Source organism: Nomascus leucogenys, chromosome 11, assembly GCF_006542625.1.
Source record: "Nomascus leucogenys isolate Asia chromosome 11, Asia_NLE_v1, whole genome shotgun sequence".
In the NCBI taxonomy this organism is placed as follows: Eukaryota; Metazoa; Chordata; class Mammalia; order Primates; family Hylobatidae; genus Nomascus; species Nomascus leucogenys.
In genome coordinates, this window is record NC_044391.1 from 356,940 (window position 1) to 376,684 (window position 19,745).

General features: G+C 43.1%; 1 protein-coding gene across 1 annotated transcript; it reads left to right on the top strand.

Annotated features, from left to right (window-relative positions):
• The first annotated feature begins 4,906 nt into the window (after positions 1-4,906).
• On the top strand, positions 4,907-18,916 carry CHGB (chromogranin B). Its single transcript, XM_003252804.4, has 5 exons — positions 4,907-5,447; positions 10,134-10,180; positions 10,634-10,727; positions 15,921-17,680; positions 18,527-18,916. The coding sequence occupies exons 1-5, from the start codon at positions 5,399-5,401 to the stop codon at positions 18,602-18,604; spliced, it is 2,028 nt and encodes a 675-aa protein (XP_003252852.2). The 5' UTR covers positions 4,907-5,398; the 3' UTR covers positions 18,605-18,916.
• Positions 18,917-19,745: the final 829 nt, after the last annotated feature.

The window sequence follows — 19,745 nt, forward strand, 5'->3', positions numbered from 1 at the left end:
GTTTCTGATTTCTTAACTATGTTCAAGTGCATCAGGAAACTGACCTAAGAAACCAGGTACTAAATGTGTTCTAGGACCAAACTGCCCAAGGAAAACTACTTGTTGACATAGTCCCCTTTATTAGGAAAACACTTAAATTCACAAGATATCAGTGTTTATCCTGTTGGCCACCCACCCATGGACTTCTGTAAATGTCCGTTTGCAGGTCAGCAGTTTCCAGAGTGGCTCCAGTTTCATTGGCTGTGGTGCCCTCTGGCCCTCCATTTCTGGAACAGGAGTCTAACCTGCACCTCTCTCAGCTTTACTCCCTGACTGGCTGGTGAACTCTGCTAGAGTAGGTAGAGCACCATTAATGTTGTGATTGATCATGTAGTTTGTTACGACCAAAGAAATATGTATTTACCACTGTGCTTGACACCTAATCACCATTCACATATGCAAACGCAATGAATTTGTGAATTTTAAGAAAAAATCTAAATTCAAAACCTCTACTCCTGGGTGGTTTTGCTCTACATGGCATTTATCTGTAGGTTTGCTTTTCAATTCCCTCCCCTGCTCTTTTCTGTATCACTGAGGGGACTGGCTCTTGCGAACTATATTTCCCAGGCTTCTCTGTCAATTGTTCCCAGGTAGGTTCAGCCACTAAAAGGCACTAGCACTAAAAAGAAGAAGCCAAGCTATTTCTGCCCTTTTCTCTTCTTGGGAGGAAGGGGATGCATCTCTAGCAGTGGCTGTTTCTCTTCTGTACTTCCGGCTCCCATCATACAGCCCCTCCGCCCCATGGCCCCAAATCCCACCTACCTAGCTGGCAGAAGTTCCCACTCCTACTAAGTGGCTAATGTTTCTGGGCTCCAGGGAGGCACACCCTTTCTTTATCCTTCCATCCCTATGGGCGTAGCAGTGCCTGCAGTTGGTAATCTTTGGGTTTTCTCACTTTCTTCTTTTCTTCCCTTTTTCAACTTTTCTGTATATTGTTTCCTGTATCAAATTCCCTCTGTTGGTTTCATTTTCCCAGCTGGACTCTGATGGAAAATCTATTTCAGGAGCCATATGCAAAACCATGGTTTATTCTAAACCCTAGTTCCTAAAGGAGGTATGTTTGTTTTCCTCCTTAATTATTTGAGAGCATTTCTGAAAGATACTCTTTCCTATGTCTTATTTTCCTGGTATTTTGTAGTATTTGAAATAAGAGTATACTCAGAACATTAACAGCAATCGAAAAGCTAAGTCTAGGGCAGGCACAGTGGCTCACAACTGTAATCCCAGCACAATGGGAAGCGAGGCAGGAGGATCATTTAATCCATGTCAAAACAAACAAACAAACAAAAAACCTAAGTATGCCCAATATTGGAAAGATGCCAACTGTTCCTAAATTGATCTATCGATGTGATGTAATTCCTGTCAAAATCCTGTTTTTTTTTTTTTTGTTTTTTTTTTTCATGAAAATAGACAGTTGATTACAAGATTCTTATGAAAATGCAAAGGGCCAAAAATGGCCCATACCATCCTAAGGAAAAACAAGGTGGGAAGACATTTTTCAGCAGACATCAAGACATAATGGCCAGACACAGTGGCTCACACCTGTAATTCCAGCACTTTAGGAGGCCGAGGCAGGCTGATTGTTTGAGCACAGGAGTTCAAGACCAGCCTGGGAAACATGATGGAACCCTGTCTTCACAAAAAATATGAAAATTAGCCAGGCACAGTGACACATGCTGATAGTTCCAGCTATGCTGGAGGCTGAGGTGAGAGGTTCACTTGAGCCTGGGAGGCAGAGGTTGCAGTGAGCTAAGATTGGGCCACTGCACTCCAGCCTGGGTAACAGAGTGAGATCCTGTCTCAAAAAAAAAACGAAACAAACAAAAAGAAGACTTATTAAAAATTAAAAAGATATGATGACAGAGAAACTGTGGTGCTGCTTCCAGGAACAAATAGTTCAGTGATATGGAATGGACCAATGTTCTGGAAGAGTCTGGAAACATACCTATGGACTGTAGATATTTTTTTCAAAGTGACATTGCAGAGCAGATGGGAAAGGATGGTCACTTCAGTAAAAATTTCCAGGACAACTGGGTGATAATATGCTAAAAAAATGTGGCTGGGGACAGTTGTTCATGCCTGTAATCCTAGCACTTTAGGAAGCTGAGGCGAGGGGATCGCTTGAAGTCAGGAGTTTAAGACCAGCCTGGGCAACATAGTGAGACCCCTGTCTCTACAAAAAAAATAGAAATTGGCAAAGTGCGGTGGCATACGCCTGTAATCCTACTCAGGAGGTTGAGGTGGAAGGATTGCTTGAGCCCAGAAGTTGGAGGCTGCTGTGAGCCATGATCATGCCACTTTACTCCAGCCTGGTGACAGAGAAAGACCTTGTCTCAAAAAAAAAAAAAAAAAAAAAAACAAGAATATACCCCTATCTCATGGCATGTTTAGTCTAACGCCTAGTCCCTAAGAAAAAGTTTGGTTTTCCTCCTTCATCCTGCTTTGAGAGGATTCTTAAAAAATGCTTCTCCTTGGCTGGGCCCAGTGGCTCACGCCTGTAATTCCAGCACTTTGGGAGGCTGAGGCGGGTGAATCACGAGGTCAGGAGATCGAGACCATCCTGGCTAACACAGTGAAACCCCGTCTCTACTAAAAATACAAAAATTAGCTGGGCGTGGTGGCGGGCGCCTGTAGTCCCAGCTAATCAGGAGGCTGAGACAGAAGAATGGCGTGAACCCAGGAGGCGGAGCTTGCAGTGAGCCGAGATGGCACCACTGCACTCCAGCCTGGGCAACCGAGAGAGACTCTGTCTCAAAAAAAAAAAAAAAAAAAAAAAAAAAAAAGCTTCTCTTTATGGCTGTTTTTTCCCCTTGTACACAGAGATCTAAATGTGAAAGGCAAAAATAATAAAACGTTTGTACAATGATGAAAAATTTAAAAAGAAAGCTAAGTCTGAATGTGGGAGCTGGCTGTAGGCCAGGGTTGCCTTTTTTTTCTTCATTCCAACTGACAATAATAAAGAGATCTTTCCTACGTCAGGACTTGATGAGTAATAAACTCAGACCAAGCCCCCAGCCTGAGAAGCCACAAGATGACGTTAACACTGTTTAACTCCATGCTTTTCAAGGGAGCAAGAAGAGAAGGAAATCACTGGAAAATCGAGATGCAGATGCTCCTAGAAGGTGGTAACTTTAAAGAACTGTTGGCAATCAGCGCATCTTAAAGAGTATTAGAACCCTCATACAATATCAACTCTAGAGGAAAAATTGCTTGCAGATCTGCAGCCAAGGAACAGCCCTCACTCAACAGCTTCTTTTTCTGTACCTACTGCTCTACAGAGGTTTTAAACAGACTCTTTTGTGCCCCAAATATTCTTTTTTCAATTTTAAAAGTATTTCAGATTTCAGAAAAATGTAAAAATAGTAAAAAAATTCCCTTATACCTTTCTCCTCAATTCCCTGAATGTTAACATTTTGCCATACTTACCTTAGCATTCTCTTTTTCTCTATCTTTATATTTTTTTCTAAAAATGTGAAAGGAAGTTGTACATATGATACCCTTTTACATCTAGTTACTTCAAGATGTGTTTCCTAAAAACAGGGACATTTTCTTACATAATCACAGTACAATTTTCTTTCTCTCTCTTTCTTAATTTTTTTTTTTTTTTTTTTTTTTTTGTATTTTTGGTAGAGACATGGTTTCACCATGTTTCCCAGGTTGGTCTTGAACTCCTGAGCTCAGGCAATCCACTCGCCTCGGTCTCCCAAAGTGTTGGGATTACAGGCGTGAGCTTCCACACCCGGCCCACAGTACAATTTTCAAAATCAGGAAATCAACACTAATACGATACAATACAATACAGTAACCTATAGATCTTATTCAACATTTATCCATTGTTCCACTGATATCCTTTTTAAGACCATTCTTTTAACTATTCTGTGGCTGTGGTCTCGGTGAAATACTTTCCAGCTTTTTCAGGAAGATGTAGCCATTCACTCAGCACATACAAAAAGAATTTGAACCTCATTAGTTTTCAAGAAAAGTAAACTCAAACCTCGCTTGAGCTGTGCATGCAGACATCTTCATTCCCTGAATGAAGAGAGCCCAGTGAAGTCTCACTCCATTCCACAAAGCCTGTGTTATTCCTCTTCTGTGCAGGTCACCTGCCTGCTGCTTCTTCCCGATTCCTCATTAGGCTGAGGGGAACCCACATCAAAAATATTCTGGAAGATGCTTTCACCTTTTTCTCACACATCATAACAAAAATACCTTACTGTCTCAATTTGAAAGCAAGAGAGGATGCACAGGGTTTGTAGCGTCGACTATTTCTTACCAGCAGGTTATTACATGACCCACCCCTGAGACTAAGGCTGTGTTGTAAAGGAGTAAAGACCAAAGGGTAACAACCTGAATAAATGTTCATTAGAAAAGGAACTGGTTAAATACATTCTATTGTATCCATTCAATGTAATACATCATTCAAAAGAAGATGCAGCTGTGTATGTTCCAAAATAAGTCAAACCTAAATTATAGGAGCAGTAAAGCTGTGTTGACTGAAACAGGAATTGAGGAACTTGAGAATTGGAAATAAAGGGGGAAGGGAGACTTTTATAGTAAATCCTTTTGTACCGTCTGATTTTTTTTTTAACCATGTGTATATGTTATGTATTCAGAGAGGGAGGAGGAAGAGAGACAGAGAGTCATGAATAGGAGATATAATCATGGATAGGTAGATGGATATACAGACAAAAAGAAAAGTTTGAGAGAACAGCAGGTCCCATATTCTCCGGTTGCACTTTTAACTTTTAAAGCTATCACTGTCTTTTCCATTTTCCCTGACCAACCATTTAGTTCTCTCTCGTTAGCAGGAGTCTTTTCCCCAGCTAGGTTGAGGAGACGCAAACAGACCTCGTCATGCACACATCTCAGCACAGCCACACACATGCATATAGTCTCAGACACACGGTTTTAGATTTGACAGTGTGTGGGGGGAGATGGGGAGCAGGCTGAGGCACTCGAAGCGGGACCTCCCGCCTCCCCCACCGTCTCAGATCTGCACTACTCCCCTCGCCCGTCCATTCTTTGGCCCGCCTTTCCCCCGCCCCCGCTCCAGACCCTGCACACACCAGCCGGCCGGACTGGCGTCAATTTCCGCCCATGTGCGTCGCCGCCTGGGGGTGCTGCTTCGTGACGTCAGGGCTGAGCTAGGGGGCGCCCGCTCCCGGCTGCCCGCCCCTCCCGGCCCTGCGGCCCCCGCCTGCCCTTTAAAAGAGCCGGGCCTGCGCCAGCCGCGCCACACCGCGGGGACCAGGAGGCACGCTGGCTTCCCGGGGCCGCTCCATCGCGCCTTCCTCCTGCGCCTCGCTTCTGCGGTCCAGCCGCCATCTTCCTCTGCGCACAGGGGCCGGCGAGCGGGGCCATGCAGCCAACGCTGCTTCTCAGCCTCCTGGGAGCCGTGGGGCTGGCGGGTGAGTGGGCGCGGCGGGCCGGTCAGCACCGCGGACAGCGCCAGCCTCGCTCTTCCCCGCCGCTCCCGCAGCCAGGCTGGCGGATCCCGGGAGAGAGGGAGGGTTGAGGGGAAGGTTTATCTCTTGCTTCGTTCCTTCTCCTCCCTGGGTGTTTTCCTGCAGCTCCTCCCACCCGTTTGACTTGGAAAAAGCTAGAGGGCTTCCTAGCCCAACCAGGGGAGCCTCAGTCTTTCTGTATCTGAGTTTTCCTCTAGATAGGAAGGAAGAAAACGTGCCATACCTCCAAGGAAACCCCACATTTTGTATTCGCTTCTAAGATGTCACACTCTCTCTGCCCGTCTAGAGAGATTCTGTTGTCTGATTCTGTATCTGTTTGGCTTTTTAAAGCCAGGCGACTACGGAGAGGCAGGAATACATGTATGATGCTATTTAGTGCCTGCATAATTTCCCTTATTATTGTTACTGTCATGTAAGTATGATGAGATAAAAGTGAGTCCCACATATATATAAGATATATCCCTTTTCTTAACATGTCCATATATAATGTGTGTGTATGTGTGCTCATGTATGTACAAGTTTAATATAATATGTTCCTCTATTTTGTATTTCCATCTCTAGGGACAGGTAATTTCTAATTTCACACTCAAAGGAATTATGTTTTTTTTTTTAACTTGTGAAAGCCTCAGCAGTCCTGAGAACATGTGCCCCTCATTTTTTAGTTATGAATGGAAACCGCAGTATTTTGACTTCTGTACTCCAGGAAAATATTAGAGTACAAAATAACCACAAAAGTACCTTTGGAGTAGTAAAAAAAAAAAAAGTTTTAGCCAATTTAGGAGGATTGAATTTTAAGTAGTAGATATTTGACCGTTTCCCTTTTTGTAGGGAAGATTGTAGGATTAATCTTTCAAACTACCCTGAATCTCAAACAAATGATCTCTGAAGATCTGAAGTCTGTGTGTGCGTGTGTGTGTGTGTGTGTGTGTTGAAGTCGAGTCACCTATGGGTATTGAGATATTGAGACTATTGAGAAGAAGTATATTAGCACCAAATTAAACTACAGGTTTTCTTCAGCTGTTTTAATGATTTAGAAAATCGTTCATATCTGAGATTGAGACTCCTACCTAGAATTGAGATACTGCCATCCATGAATATGAAGCTTTTATTGGCAGCAATTACTAGATCCAAAAGGTAGAAACAAAATAAAAGCCAGTCGTAATTAATTTTATTGTAAGCTATATACATTCAGAATTTGCTAAAATTCTTGTCATTCTCACAAATTGCCAATAAATGTTCTCAATTTCATTAAAGAAAATCAAATGAATATTTATAATTATTTCTGGTCAAAATACTTTCAGGAAAGAATTACTTTGCTTAGGAGGCTGTAGACCACAAAAACAGTGACATTTGTGGGAATGAATTAACTATTGTGGTACAATACTTACAGATCTCTTATGTAACAGAATGTTTTAAAGAAAAGTTTATATTTTAATAGCATCTAAAATGACAATCTTTTTTAAAATTGAGCGATAATTTGTATATCATGTAATCCACCCTTTTAAATTATATAATTCAGTAGTTTTTGGTATATTCGCAGATTGTGCAACTATTACCACTATCAAATTTCAGAACATTTTCATCACCCCAGAAAGATACCACAAACCCATTAGCAAGCACCTCTCCATTCCCACCTCCCCACAGCCTCTGGCAATGAGACATGTTGGCCTTCAAGTAGAGCTGTTAATTTGCAAAATTACAGGGCTGGGGGAAGCCTCAAGAAACCATCTAGCTCATTCACTTATCCTTAAGAACTTCTGAAAGATATGCCCAATCTTCTATGGAAGCTATTGTGCACTCTAAAAATTAATATAAGGGAAGTAGTAAAATGATATCCATATTATTCTAGGTAAAACGGTTTCTTTATCTTTTTTTTCTTTTCTTTTCTTTTCTTTTTTTTTTGAGACAAGAGTCTTGCTCTGTTGGCCAGGCTGGGGTGCGGTGGTGCAATCTCAGCTCACTGCAACCTCCATCTCCTGGGCTCAAGCAATTCTCCTGCCTCAGCCTCCCGAGTAGCTGGGATTACAGGTGTGTGTCACCACGCCCGGCTAATTTTTTTGTATATTTAGTAGAGATGGGGTTTCACTATGTTGGCCAGGCTGGTCTCGAACTCCTGACCTCAGGTAATCCACCAGCCTCAGACTCCCAAAGTGTTGGGATTACAGGCATAAGCCACTGCACCCGGCTGGGAAAATGGTTTCTAAATTCAGAAGAGCTTGTTTAACTTATTTTACAGCTATATTTTCAATCTAGTATCAAACCTTAATAGTATTAGATATTAATACATCAGAAGTTACTCTCAGATTTACCACATTATTTGATAATTTTTCTACCATTTGATTGCTTTACTTTTAACACAAGCATTAGATTTTCTTTTTTTTCTTATATCCCTACAGACAGACAGCATTAGGTTTTCTGTTGTGCCACCTGAATCTTACTGTATACAAAAGTAAGTTGGACTACTTTAAGGATGACAACATGCCTTTGGCTATTACCTTGTTGTCACAAATTTTACTGGAAAAATACAGAAGCACCTAGATGTCTCACCGAGATGTATAATGTATGTTCAAAAGCAGACCCTAGTTTTTTTCTTTCCATCAAAAAGATCTGAAGAGCCTCAGTGAGAGAAACGATGGTTTCATAAATACAAACCTAAGCTACCAGTTGTCTAGAGTAATAAAAGAAAAATCTTTCTCTGCCCCCAAATCTGGTAACTATTAATACTTTGGCAATACCAGTAGTTAATAAAAACATCTATTTTACATTTGTAAAAAAAGGGAAAGTATTAGCAAGAAACTGCATTATCAAGAAGGCTTAGTAAAGCTGGATTTTTTAAAAGCCATCTGATTTATTAGGGGAGTTATTCTCTCACAGTCATTTATTTGCAGAGGGTATTACAGATTTCTGGTGGAAAGAGAAAGTGCTGAAATGGGTGTGTTCTCAAATAGCCATTTGGAGGATGAAAGAACAGTTGAGTATATTGGACCTTGGGTACTAAAAGTGGGCCAACTGGATCTTGCCTGATAAGCATTTCAGGTAGAACTTGGGGTCTTCATAGCTTGTTAGCTACTTCTTGAATATTTTTTAATGATTCTAATAGGCTGCATAACTTTGGGCTTCTTGAAACAATTGAAGTGAGCCCAGATCATGCTTTGAAAAGAAAAATTTAGTAAAGTAAGTAAATGAATAGGTGTTTTATTTCTAGGTTGAGCCCCATGATACGTAATTGATAGGGGGTGGGGAATGTTTAAAGAGGCTTAGAGCAAAGCATTTTGCAAGGAAAGGTCGGGTTGCTGCATTTGAATGGCTTTCATGTCTGATGTCTGAGAACTTGCCCCAGCTAGCTCTACTCTCTTCTCAGGGACTTAGAATAATTTTCTGCACTAGCTTCTCCTGCTCAGTTGCCTGCTACAGGGAATGCCAGAACTGTAGAGATGGATTATATGTAAATGCTTTGGGCTGTTCTAATAGAAAGGGCTTAGAACAAAGTCAAAGTGAAAAAAAAATCAAAGCAGCTTTGAGAGAGAAAAAAATGGCACTGAAAAATTAAAATTACCCGAAGCATTTTCTGAGAAGACAAAGCAGCTTCAAACACTGTTTTAAGATAGGCAGAATCCCATGAAATTTTATTGAAATAAATTAAAATTTTTCTTTTAAAATATTCTTATAAACCAATGGTTAAACACCAATTTGCATATAATATTATGGACTTGATGCTGTACTAGGAGGGTTAGATATCTGCCGTGTTCTTTCCATGGTTGCAAACAGTGTGGAGAAAGAGAAACACAATGTTGATACGGATGCATAAACCAGCTTGTTCAGGCAAAGGCCTTGTGGGTAAAAAATGAGGTAATTAATTACGGAAGACATCCATAACCGTGTTTTTATCAAGGAAGTAAGTTTTGGGAGGATATACTTTTGGAAACAGAGATAGGGAGAGAAAGCCACAGATCTTTACCTATTTGGGGTAGGCAGAGAAGGATCAAGGAGGGCATTCTTGTTTTATTAGACTTAGTTTGGTTTAAACTTTTTTTTTTATTTTTGAGACGGAGTCTGGCCCTGTCACCCAGGCTGGAGTACAGTGGCACGATCTTGGCTCACTGCAACCTCCGCGTCCTGGGTTCAAGCAGTTCTCCTGCCTCAGCCTCCTGAGTAGCTGGTGCATGGCACCACGCCTGGCTAATTTTTTGTAGTTTTAGTAGAGACGGGGTTTCGCCGTGTTAGCCAGGATGGTCTCGATCTCCTGACCTCGTGATCCACTGGCTTTGGCCTCCCAAAGTGCTGGGATTACAGGCGTGAGCCACCGCACCCAGCCCTAGCTTAAACTTTTAATTGAAATAAAATATATAGAAAATTGAACAGATCATGAGTATACAGCTTAATAAGCACACCTATGTAACCAGCACTGAGATTAAAAAACGGGACATTTCCGGTTCCCCAGAAGTCCCCTCCTTGTCTGTGGTCTAGATTTGATTTATACTGGATCTAAAATAGCATTTGTTTCCAAATACATTTAAGACATTGCCAGGGGAAAAACAACAACTAATGTGGGGTGATTTTGTCAGTTTGGGGTCACACAGCTTTCAAAAACCAACTCCAGTCATTTTCCATTCTTTTTCTCCTTCAAAGCTGTCAATTCCATGCCAGTGGATAACAGGAACCACAATGAAGAAATGGTAAGTTGCAATGTCAGTCTTAGAATCTAGATTTGTATCTAGACTCTAGATTCTCCCAGTTCCTATTATACCAAACCAAACACATGCACAACATAATCTTACAAAGCCAGGTTTTCATTGCTGACAGAATGTGAGCAAGGGATGCCCCTCCTGCACTGAGCTCCTATCTCCTGTCAGGATGGTTTAGCACCCCTGAGGATAGCTGTGCCATTGGTTCAGAAACGAATGTTTATTTCCCTTCTCCAGATAATCCCAACTCAGTGCCTTCTTGCATTGTTCTGTGTAGAAGTTTGGAAGATTTCATTCTGTTCCCGTAAATCTGTATCTCCGCCCTAAGAATACTGCATCAGCGCAGGTCACGTAGTCAAGTCTTCCTTGACAGCAGCTCTGGGTTGAGTAGTCTGTCATCCAGTGACACCAGCTTCTCCAACCTGCTTTTGGGTTTTCCCCCAGGTGACTCGCTGCATCATCGAGGTCCTCTCAAATGCCTTGTCGAAGTCCAGCGCTCCACCCATCACCCCTGAGTGCCGCCAAGTCCTGAAGACGAGTAAGTGTCCCACACTGCAGGCAGATCTTTGTCGCTGCAGTGATCCTTGATCCTACTCCCTCCATATCACCTTCTACTTTATCTACAAATGACCTGGGGGCATAATGATTGACTAGCCCAGTATCTGGGAGACAGAAGATATGACTCCTAGTTCCTGCTTTACCACTTCGCAGCTGTGTGACTATAGGAAAGACCCTTTGCCTCTCTTTTCCTCAAAGTAAAATGAAGGAGTTGAACTTAGTGATAGTCTTTCAGATGTCTATCTGTTCTTAAATTCCTTAGTTCCATACTTTGGATTTTTAGAACAGGACTTCATTTGAGTGGCGGGGGTTTGGGAAATGCTGGTTTGTGATTAGATGAGGAGGGGGGTTATAGCAGTGTTGGAAGATGACAGAGGGAGATTTAAAAATCATTCTTTTCTTTGCCTTTTGCTCTTCTGACAGTGAGAATCAGGAAGCTGAGCAGCAGGAAACTTAGAAAGGTGACTTAAAATTCTGGCCTATTTACACAACAAATTAGCCAAGATATTTTAATGCACAGCTTACTAGAATAGAAGGTACCACCAAATGGTACCAGGAGTTCCAGGCCTGAGAACTGGAAGGGTTTCAGGTAGAGGCAGTGCATTCCAGTGAGGCAGACTAATGGCTTTCTGAGTCCAGCCTGTGAAGTGTTCTCAATATGAAACCATTTCTGCTGAAAATAAAATTTGAACAGTAATATAAAAAGTACCCATTGGAAATTGACATTATGAGGTCAATTTTACAAGACTGCAGCCTCTGTTATGCATGAAGCCAAACTGATTCAAACAAATCCAGAAAACACTGCCCTCTTCAACACTGTCCTCTGCTTTTAAACTTTAAGTCAGGGTGGGAACAGTAGATTTTATCTTATTTTTTCACCTTTAAAAATCTTTCAGGTGGGCGTGGTGGCTCACGCCTGTAATCCCAGCACTTTGGGAGGCCGAGGCAGGTGGATCACCTGAGGTTAGGAGTTTGAGACCAGCCTGGCCAACATGGCGAAACCCTGTCTCTACTAAAAATAAAAAATAAAAAAAATAAAAAATAAAAATTTAGCCAGGCATGGTGGCAGGCGCCTGTAATCCCACTACTCAGGAGGCTGAGACAGGTGAATCGCTTGAACCTGGGAGGCAGAGATTGCAGTGAGCCAAGATCACACCGTTGCACTCCAGCCTGGGCAACAAGAGTAAGACTCCATCTAAAAAAAAAAAAAAATCTCTCATTGCCACCAGCCTGGCCAACATGGTGAAACCCCATCTCTACTAAAAATACAACAACTAGCCAGGTGTGCTGGCAGGCGCCTGTAATCCCAGCTACTCGGGAAGCTGAGGCAGGAGAATCGCTAGAACCTGGGAAGCAGAGGTTGCAGTGAACTGAGATCGCGGCATTGCACTCCAGCCTGGGTGCAGCCTGGGTGGCAGAGTGAGGCTCTGTTAAGAAAAAAAAAACCACAAAAACACCTCTCGCTGCCAGGGAAGACTTTCTTGCTATAGCTATACATGAGCCCTCATGCATGAAATGGTAAAAAGCAAATAGTGATTGGCCAAAAGAGTAACCTGAGGCCAGGCGCAGTGGCTCACACCTGTAATCCCAGCACTTTGGGAGGGAGATCACAAGGTCAGGAGATCAAGACCATCCTGTCTAACACAGGGAAACCCCATCTCTACTAAAAATACAAAAAATTAGCCGGGTATGGTGACACACGCATGTAGTCCCAGCTACTCGGGAGGCTGAGGCAGGAGAATCGCTTGAGCCCAGGAGGTGGAGGTTGTGGGGGCCTGAGCCTTTAGGGACCCTAGAAACAGTGGATGGAAGCTTTCCTACCATTTCCAGCCCACATACCTCTGAGTCTCTTTCCAACTTTTTTCCAGCAGTTACAAGAAGTGAGTAAGAGCAGAGTGGGTCACTAGGCAGAGAGTAAAGGCTGCTCCTTTTGGCAAACCCATCCTGGTATCTCCCTTTCCCTTCCTTTGTTTACTAGACCAATGCAAAAGTGAGGGGTCTGTCCCATCAGCTTACCAAAGAATCACAATTGCTTAGGAAAAGTTGCCTATGCCTGCCTGCCAAGATCTCAGTCCTTAGATTATGGCATAGTAACTCTAGCCTCTGCTCCAGCCCTGATTATGCCCTCAGGTCTTTTGATGTCTGTTGAGAGAGACGTAGGGAAACTGGGAAAAATCAAATGTATCTAAGGATCCTGGAGATGTTATACCCAGAGGGTGACAGAATGCTGAGATGGCGAAGGTTTAAGAGCTCTTCTGTGGTTGAGCCTTAAACACCAGCCAGGGCTAGACAGACAAACAACACAAAGGACTAAGGCAGGACAGGAAGTGACTCAGACTGGAGGGCACATGCCTTTTCTGAGAGGTAGCAGATAATTCTCAGCTCTAATCCCGTTATGGAGAAATACAGACTATGCTGTCAAATCTTGGGATTTTTCAAAAGAAGTTAAAATTTTGATTTTTAAAAGACATCTCCTGGTATTTTCGTATCGCCTCTGAATTCAAATGTACTAAAACTGCTGTTTAGGTCAAACAGAATTTACCTCCGAGGCACCAGTTTGCAACTTTTATCCTATTCTAGTTCTCTCTCTCTTGTTGGCATGCCCTAAAATGATCAGAAGACTGGTGGAGCTTTTGCCCAACTGGTTGGATGAATGCCTTTATACAGCCTCTGTTCCACCCCACGCCCATCTTCACTCCCACTCCTACTTGCATGTCTCAGAGTCAGCGTATACTCACTGAGCAAATGAGTATTTGGGGAGTAGGACAGAATCATTGTTTTATGGGTTTAAGAGACCTCAGGGAAGACGTAGTCTAATTTCTTGGCAGGTACAGGAATCTCTTTGACTAGGGTTGATCTGGTCATCCTTACAGCATGACAGATGCAATTCCCTGTTTTCACTTGAAAGTAAGCGTGAGCTTCACACCTTGATTTTACAGATTGACAGTGAGTGTGTGCTGCTAATCACAGCCCTCTTCCAGGCCCACCTGCGGGGGCTTAAAGCTAAATTTAGTAGGAAGAGCTAAGCCTCAGGCACATGCTGCTCAGGCAGTACATATTTAATTGGGAAAAAAATAAAAATACTTCTGTTCCTGACACTTAAGACTCACAAACCAGTGGGCAGTAGGAAAGGGACCACAGTGACTCGGCCGCTGGAGTCTGAGCTCTTGTCTGATCAGCTCTATTTCAACCAACTCTCAGAATGATATCAGTATCTGTCTTAGTCAGCTCGGGCTGCTGTATCAAATACCATAGATTGGATGGCTTAAACGACTAACTATTTTTCACAGTTACAGCGGTTGGAAGTCCAAGATCAGAGTGTCTGATGAGGGCCCACCTCCTGGCTTGTAGATGGCTGCCTTCTGTCACTGTATCCTCATCTGGTGGAGACAGAAATCATGTCTTTCTCATATCTCCTTTCTTAGGGCACTAATTACCTTGATGACCTAATTACCTCTCAGAGGCCCCCACCTCCACGTGCTATCACATTGAGGATTAGAGCTTCAACATTTTGGAGTCACACAAACATTTAGTCAACAGCACTGCCCAGAGCCACCATGCTTCCCTGTGCCCATCTGGCTAGCCATGCCCCAGTGCCATACACACCACCACTGGCTTTTAAGAGGCAAAGAGACTGGTGACAGATGGACCTTCCCTCAGATGTCTGGAAAAGGCCAGGGACATTTTCATTGCCTCATAAACATGAGAATATTATTATCATGCCAGACTGGGCTTTAAACAGAGAGGTACAGAGAGTCGACTATTTCTTGGACATTTTTACAAAATAAATAATTTTTTTCCATTTTGCAAATGTCATTTCAAAATAACTTATCAGTGCCACCCAATAGAAATATAATGTGAGCCACAAATATAATTTCAAATTTTATAGTAACCATGTTTAAAAAGTAAAAAGAGACAGGTGGAAATTAATGTCAATAATATATTTTATTTTTATCCAATTTTTTTCTGATATATAATTTTATATATCTGATCTATTTGAAATATATATTATCCAATACATCCAAAATATTATTTTAACATATAATGATATAAAAATTGAGATTATTTCACATTATTCTTTATTCTCAGAAGTCTGATGTGTGTCTTACATATATAGCATGTCTCAGATCAGACCAGCCACATTTCAAGTGCTCGACAGCACTTGGGCTTATGGTGCCTGCAGTGTAGACCCGGAGCTGTCAGTGGCCTTGGCTTCAGGCATTTATCTGAACTCTGTGACACAGGTTGAAATCCAAGCCCTCCCAGCTAACAACTGAGACAGTGCTAACTGCCTATATCTCCTTTCATGGGGTGCCCTTGAGTTAAGGAGGACTTAGTAAAGGAGCTGTTGATATTTGGAAAAGATGGACGAGAACAGCATTCAATTAAAATACCAGTTATACCATGTACTCTGACTCAGGAAACACAAAGATAACTCACTATGCTGAAGTTTGTCCCCAACATCAGAGAACATGTTGGGTGGATGGAACCTGAGTGAAAAAAGAAATGGCCCTTTCCACTGACGTGCAGTTTTCTCAGACAAGAAACGTACACCCTTATCACCAGCTACTAATTTATAGATCACATACTGCTAGGTTGAGTCTACAGTTGATTGGATAATAAAAGTCTGATATAAACTAATAATTTCAAATGTTTAAATCGTCCTTTGAATCTTGATATTTCTTATTTTGGCTAGTTAACTATCTAGCTGGATTATTGTTAGAGCCGTTCACGTAATGCTAACTTTTTAACTCCTACTTGAAGAAAATATGGAAAGAATGGTCTTGGATATACCATGCTGAGTCTCAATGTCTGCAAAAAGAAGAGGTTGGACTGGATTAGATGAATTCTAAGATGATTTCTGCTTCTAAATTCTAATATTTCATAAATCTATATCTCGATTTCAGTTTGATCATTGGTAGTACCAATGAGAGAAGCTGGCTGGGTATTATGAAGACATAAAAATATAGACAGTTTGTTACTAGATTTAAACACAGTCAAGGAGCTTTCATAGCATTTACTTTCAAAAGGAATCTGAGTATATTCTTCATTAACTTAAATAATTATCCAAGCAATTTTCAGTGTCGTCAGGATTTGTAGTGATTACTGAGGCTGGTGCTTGTCGAACCACAAGCAATTCTGAAGTTATACCTACTCTTCATTTTCATTATAGGTAGAAAAGATGTCAAAGACAAAGAGGCAACTGAAAATGAAAACACAAAGTTTGAAGTAAGATTGTTAAGAGACCCAGCTGATGCCTCGGAAGCCCACGGGTCCTCCAGCAGGGAGGAGGCAGGAGGCCCAGGGGAGGAGGACGTCCAAGGCCCAACAAAGGCAGACACAGAGAAATGGGCAGAGGGAGGCGGGCACAGCCGAGAGCGAGCAGATGAGCCCCAGCTGAGCCTCTATCCCTCCGACAGCCAAGTCTCCGAAGAAGCGAAGACACGCCATTCTGAGAAAAGCGAGAGAGAGGAGGAGGAGGAGGGAGAGAACTATCAAAAAGGGGAGCGAGGGGAAGATGGCAGTGAAGAGAAACACCTTGCAGAGCCAGGAGAGACGCAAAACGCTTTTCTCAATGAAAGAAACCAGGCTTCAGCTATAAAAAAAGAGGAGTTAGTGGCCGGATCTGAAACACATGCTGCCGGGCACTCGCAGGAGAAGACGCATAGCCGGGAGAAGAGTAGCCAGGAGAGTGGAGAGGAGGCAGGGAGCCGGGAGAATCACCCCCAGGAGTCTAAAGGCCAACCCCGAAGCCAGGAAGAATCTGAGGAAGGTGAGGAAGATGCCACCTCTGAGGTGGACAAACAACGCATGAGGCCCAGACACCACCACGGGAGGAGCAGGCCCGACAGGTCCTCTCAAGGAGGGAGTCTTCCCTCTGAGGAAAAGGGACACCCCCAGGAGGAATCTGAGGAGTCAAACGTCGGCATGGCCAGTTTAGGGGAAAAGAGGGACCACCATTCAACCCACTACAGGGCTTCAGAGGAAGAACCCGAATATGGAGAAGAAATAAAGGGTTATCCAGGCATCCAGGCCCCTGAGGACCTGGAGGGGGAGCGCTATAGGGGCAGAGGAAGTGAGGAATACAGGGCTCCAAGACCTCAGAGTGAGGAGAGTTGGGATGAAGAGGACAAGAGAAACTACCCCAGCTTAGAGCTTGATAAGTTGGCACATGGATATGATGAAGAAAGTGAGGAAGAGAGGGGCCTTGAGCCGGGAAAGGGACGCCATCACAGAGGCAGGGGAGGGGATCCACGTGCCTATTTCATGTCTGACGCCAGAGAAGAGAAAAGGTTCTTGGGTGAAGGACACCACCGTGTCCAAGAAAACCAGATGGACAAGGCAAGGAGGCATCCACAAGGTGCGTGGAAAGAGCTGGACAGAAATTATCTCAACTATGGTGAGGAAGGAGCCCAAGGGAAGTGGCAGCAGCAGGGAGACCTGCAGGACACTAAAGAAAACAGGGAGGAAGCTAGGTTTCAAGATAAACAATATGGCTCCCATCACACAGATGAAAAGAGGAAGAGATTAGGGGAACTGTTCAACCCATACTATGACCCTCTCCAGTGGAAGAGCAGCCATTTTGAAAGAAGAGACAACATGGATGACAATTTTCTCGAGGGTGAAGAGGAAAATGAGCTGACCTTGAATGAGAAGAATTTCTTCCCAGAATACAACTATGACTGGTGGGAGAAAAAGCCCTTCTCTGAGGATGTGAACTGGGGGTATGAGAAGAGAAACCTCGACAGGGTCACCAAGCTGGACCTGAAAAGGCAGTATGACAGGGTGGCCCAACTGGACCAGCTCCTTCACTACAGGAAGAAGTCAGATGAGTTTCCAGACTTCTATGATTCTGAGGAGCCGGTGAGCACCCGCCAGGAGGCAGAAAATGAAAAGGACAGGGCTGACCAGACAGTCCTGACAGAGGACGAGGTATGGTTTGGGGCTTCTGTTTAAAAGTACTTACTCTGGTCAATGTTAGCACATTACGTTCAAGACTATCCGATATTAACGGGGAGAAATCGGTGGGAATTAATCACTAAATGGAGTGGAGGCCACCTTGGGGGTTGGTTTCTACCTCTAGCCATCATCCACGTCGTTGTCCACCTCACTCGGTTGCATTGCCTCTCAACCTTGTCTGCACACTGGTGTCACCTGCAGAGCGTGAAAAATTACTGTGTTAGAGATTCCGTCTACTTAGTGCCTAGGGTGCTGCCTGATCGTCAGAATATCTTAAAGCTTCCAGATGGTTGCAGTGTTCAGCCAAAGTTGACAACTACTGTTCTGTTATCTTCCCCTTGGACATCTGATTGTTCATCACTCTCTCCCTGAGGTAGGGAGAATAGGTGATAGAGAAGTTTACTTGCTTGACTATTTAGTTTGCTGTCTTTATTATTTCACGCCCTACTGCCGTCAGAAATTTGTATCTGGGAGAGAACACTATTGGAGCTGAACCTACCCAAACAATGTTTTCTTCCTAATATTGATTATGTAGGTTGGTGCTTCTCAAAGTTGAATGTACATCAGGATCATGAGGGATTCCTAGCCCCCAGAGTTCCTCATTTAGTAGGTCCCAAGTGAGACCCCAATATCTGCATTTCTGACAAGTTCCTGGCTGATGCCATTGGTCAGGGGACCACACTTTGAGAGTTACTGACGTAGGTTGACTAATGCAGCTTCTAACATGCCTAAAATTCCCCTTTCCACTCATACTGCATCAAACTGCAGCAAAAGAAATTGGTTCGGGACCTCATGCCTCCACTTTTCTGTATTTTCCAGAAAAAAGAACTCGAAAACTTGGCTGCAATGGATTTGGAACTACAGAAGATAGCTGAGAAATTCAGCCAAAGGGGCTGACTGTCATTGGAGCAGTGGGCACTGTTAAGAAGCAGCCATCACATGATCTGTTTTTCACCACTTCACTGAAAGACACCATTTATCTACCCAAGGGCAGAAAGTAGAACTTACTATTCATTAAATGTTTGACACAATTGGAAATGTCTTTAATTTCTGTCAGAATGCTATTGAAAATGTGAATTGCATGACTTGTGGCATATTCTTTTCTGCAAAATAGACATATTAACATGCTTGTGGCAATGACCGTGCTACTGTCTTTGGAAAAATGTTTGTCTCAGTTGGAAATAATAAAAGATTCACCTGAGACCAAAAGCTTCATTGTTCTCAGCTGCTTTTGGGCAAAGAGAGAGGCGTGTGACTTTTCAAATCTATTCTTTGAAGTAAATTGCAAAAGATGACCCTAGGATTTGTTGGGTTTTGGATGCATAATAGAATAAAAAAGCAAACCTTTTGAAGTAATTTGCAGGATATAAAGAGAAATAGATTAGAAAAAGACATCTACTCCCCCATGCTGAGAGAGATTACAGGGACTTGAAGAACCTGTTTCAAAAACAATCATAAGATATTACTTTAAAAATTCCTTTATCTAAAGAGCTCTAGAAGTGGCCAGCCAAAGTTCATTTTTCAGGGCTGAGAAGAAAGCTTGGGTAATGGGAAGAATTCCAGGGTGGGAGTGAAAACATCTGGCCTGTCCAGACAGATCCCTGGCCCCTCAGATCTTGTCGGATTTCTACTCAAGAAGATAGAGGCAGCCAGGTGTGGTGGCTTACACTTGTAATCCTAGCACTTTGGGAGGCTGAGGCAGGCAGATCACGAGGTCAGGAGTTTGAGACCAGCCTGGCCAACATGGTGAAACCCCATCTCTAATAAAGATACAAAAAAAAAAAAAAAAAAGCTGGGCATGGTGGCGGGCACCTGTAATCCCAGCTACTTGGGTTGCAGTGAGCGCAGATCAGGCATTGCACTCCAGCCTGGGTGACAGGGCGAGACTCTCAGAAAAAAAAAAGATAGAGCCTAGGCATGGTGGCTCACACTTGTAATCTGAGCACTTTGGGAGGCCAAGGCAGGTGGTTTGCTTGAGCTCAGGAGTTCGAGACCAGCCTGGGCAACATGGCGAAACCCCGTCTCTACAAAAAATTTA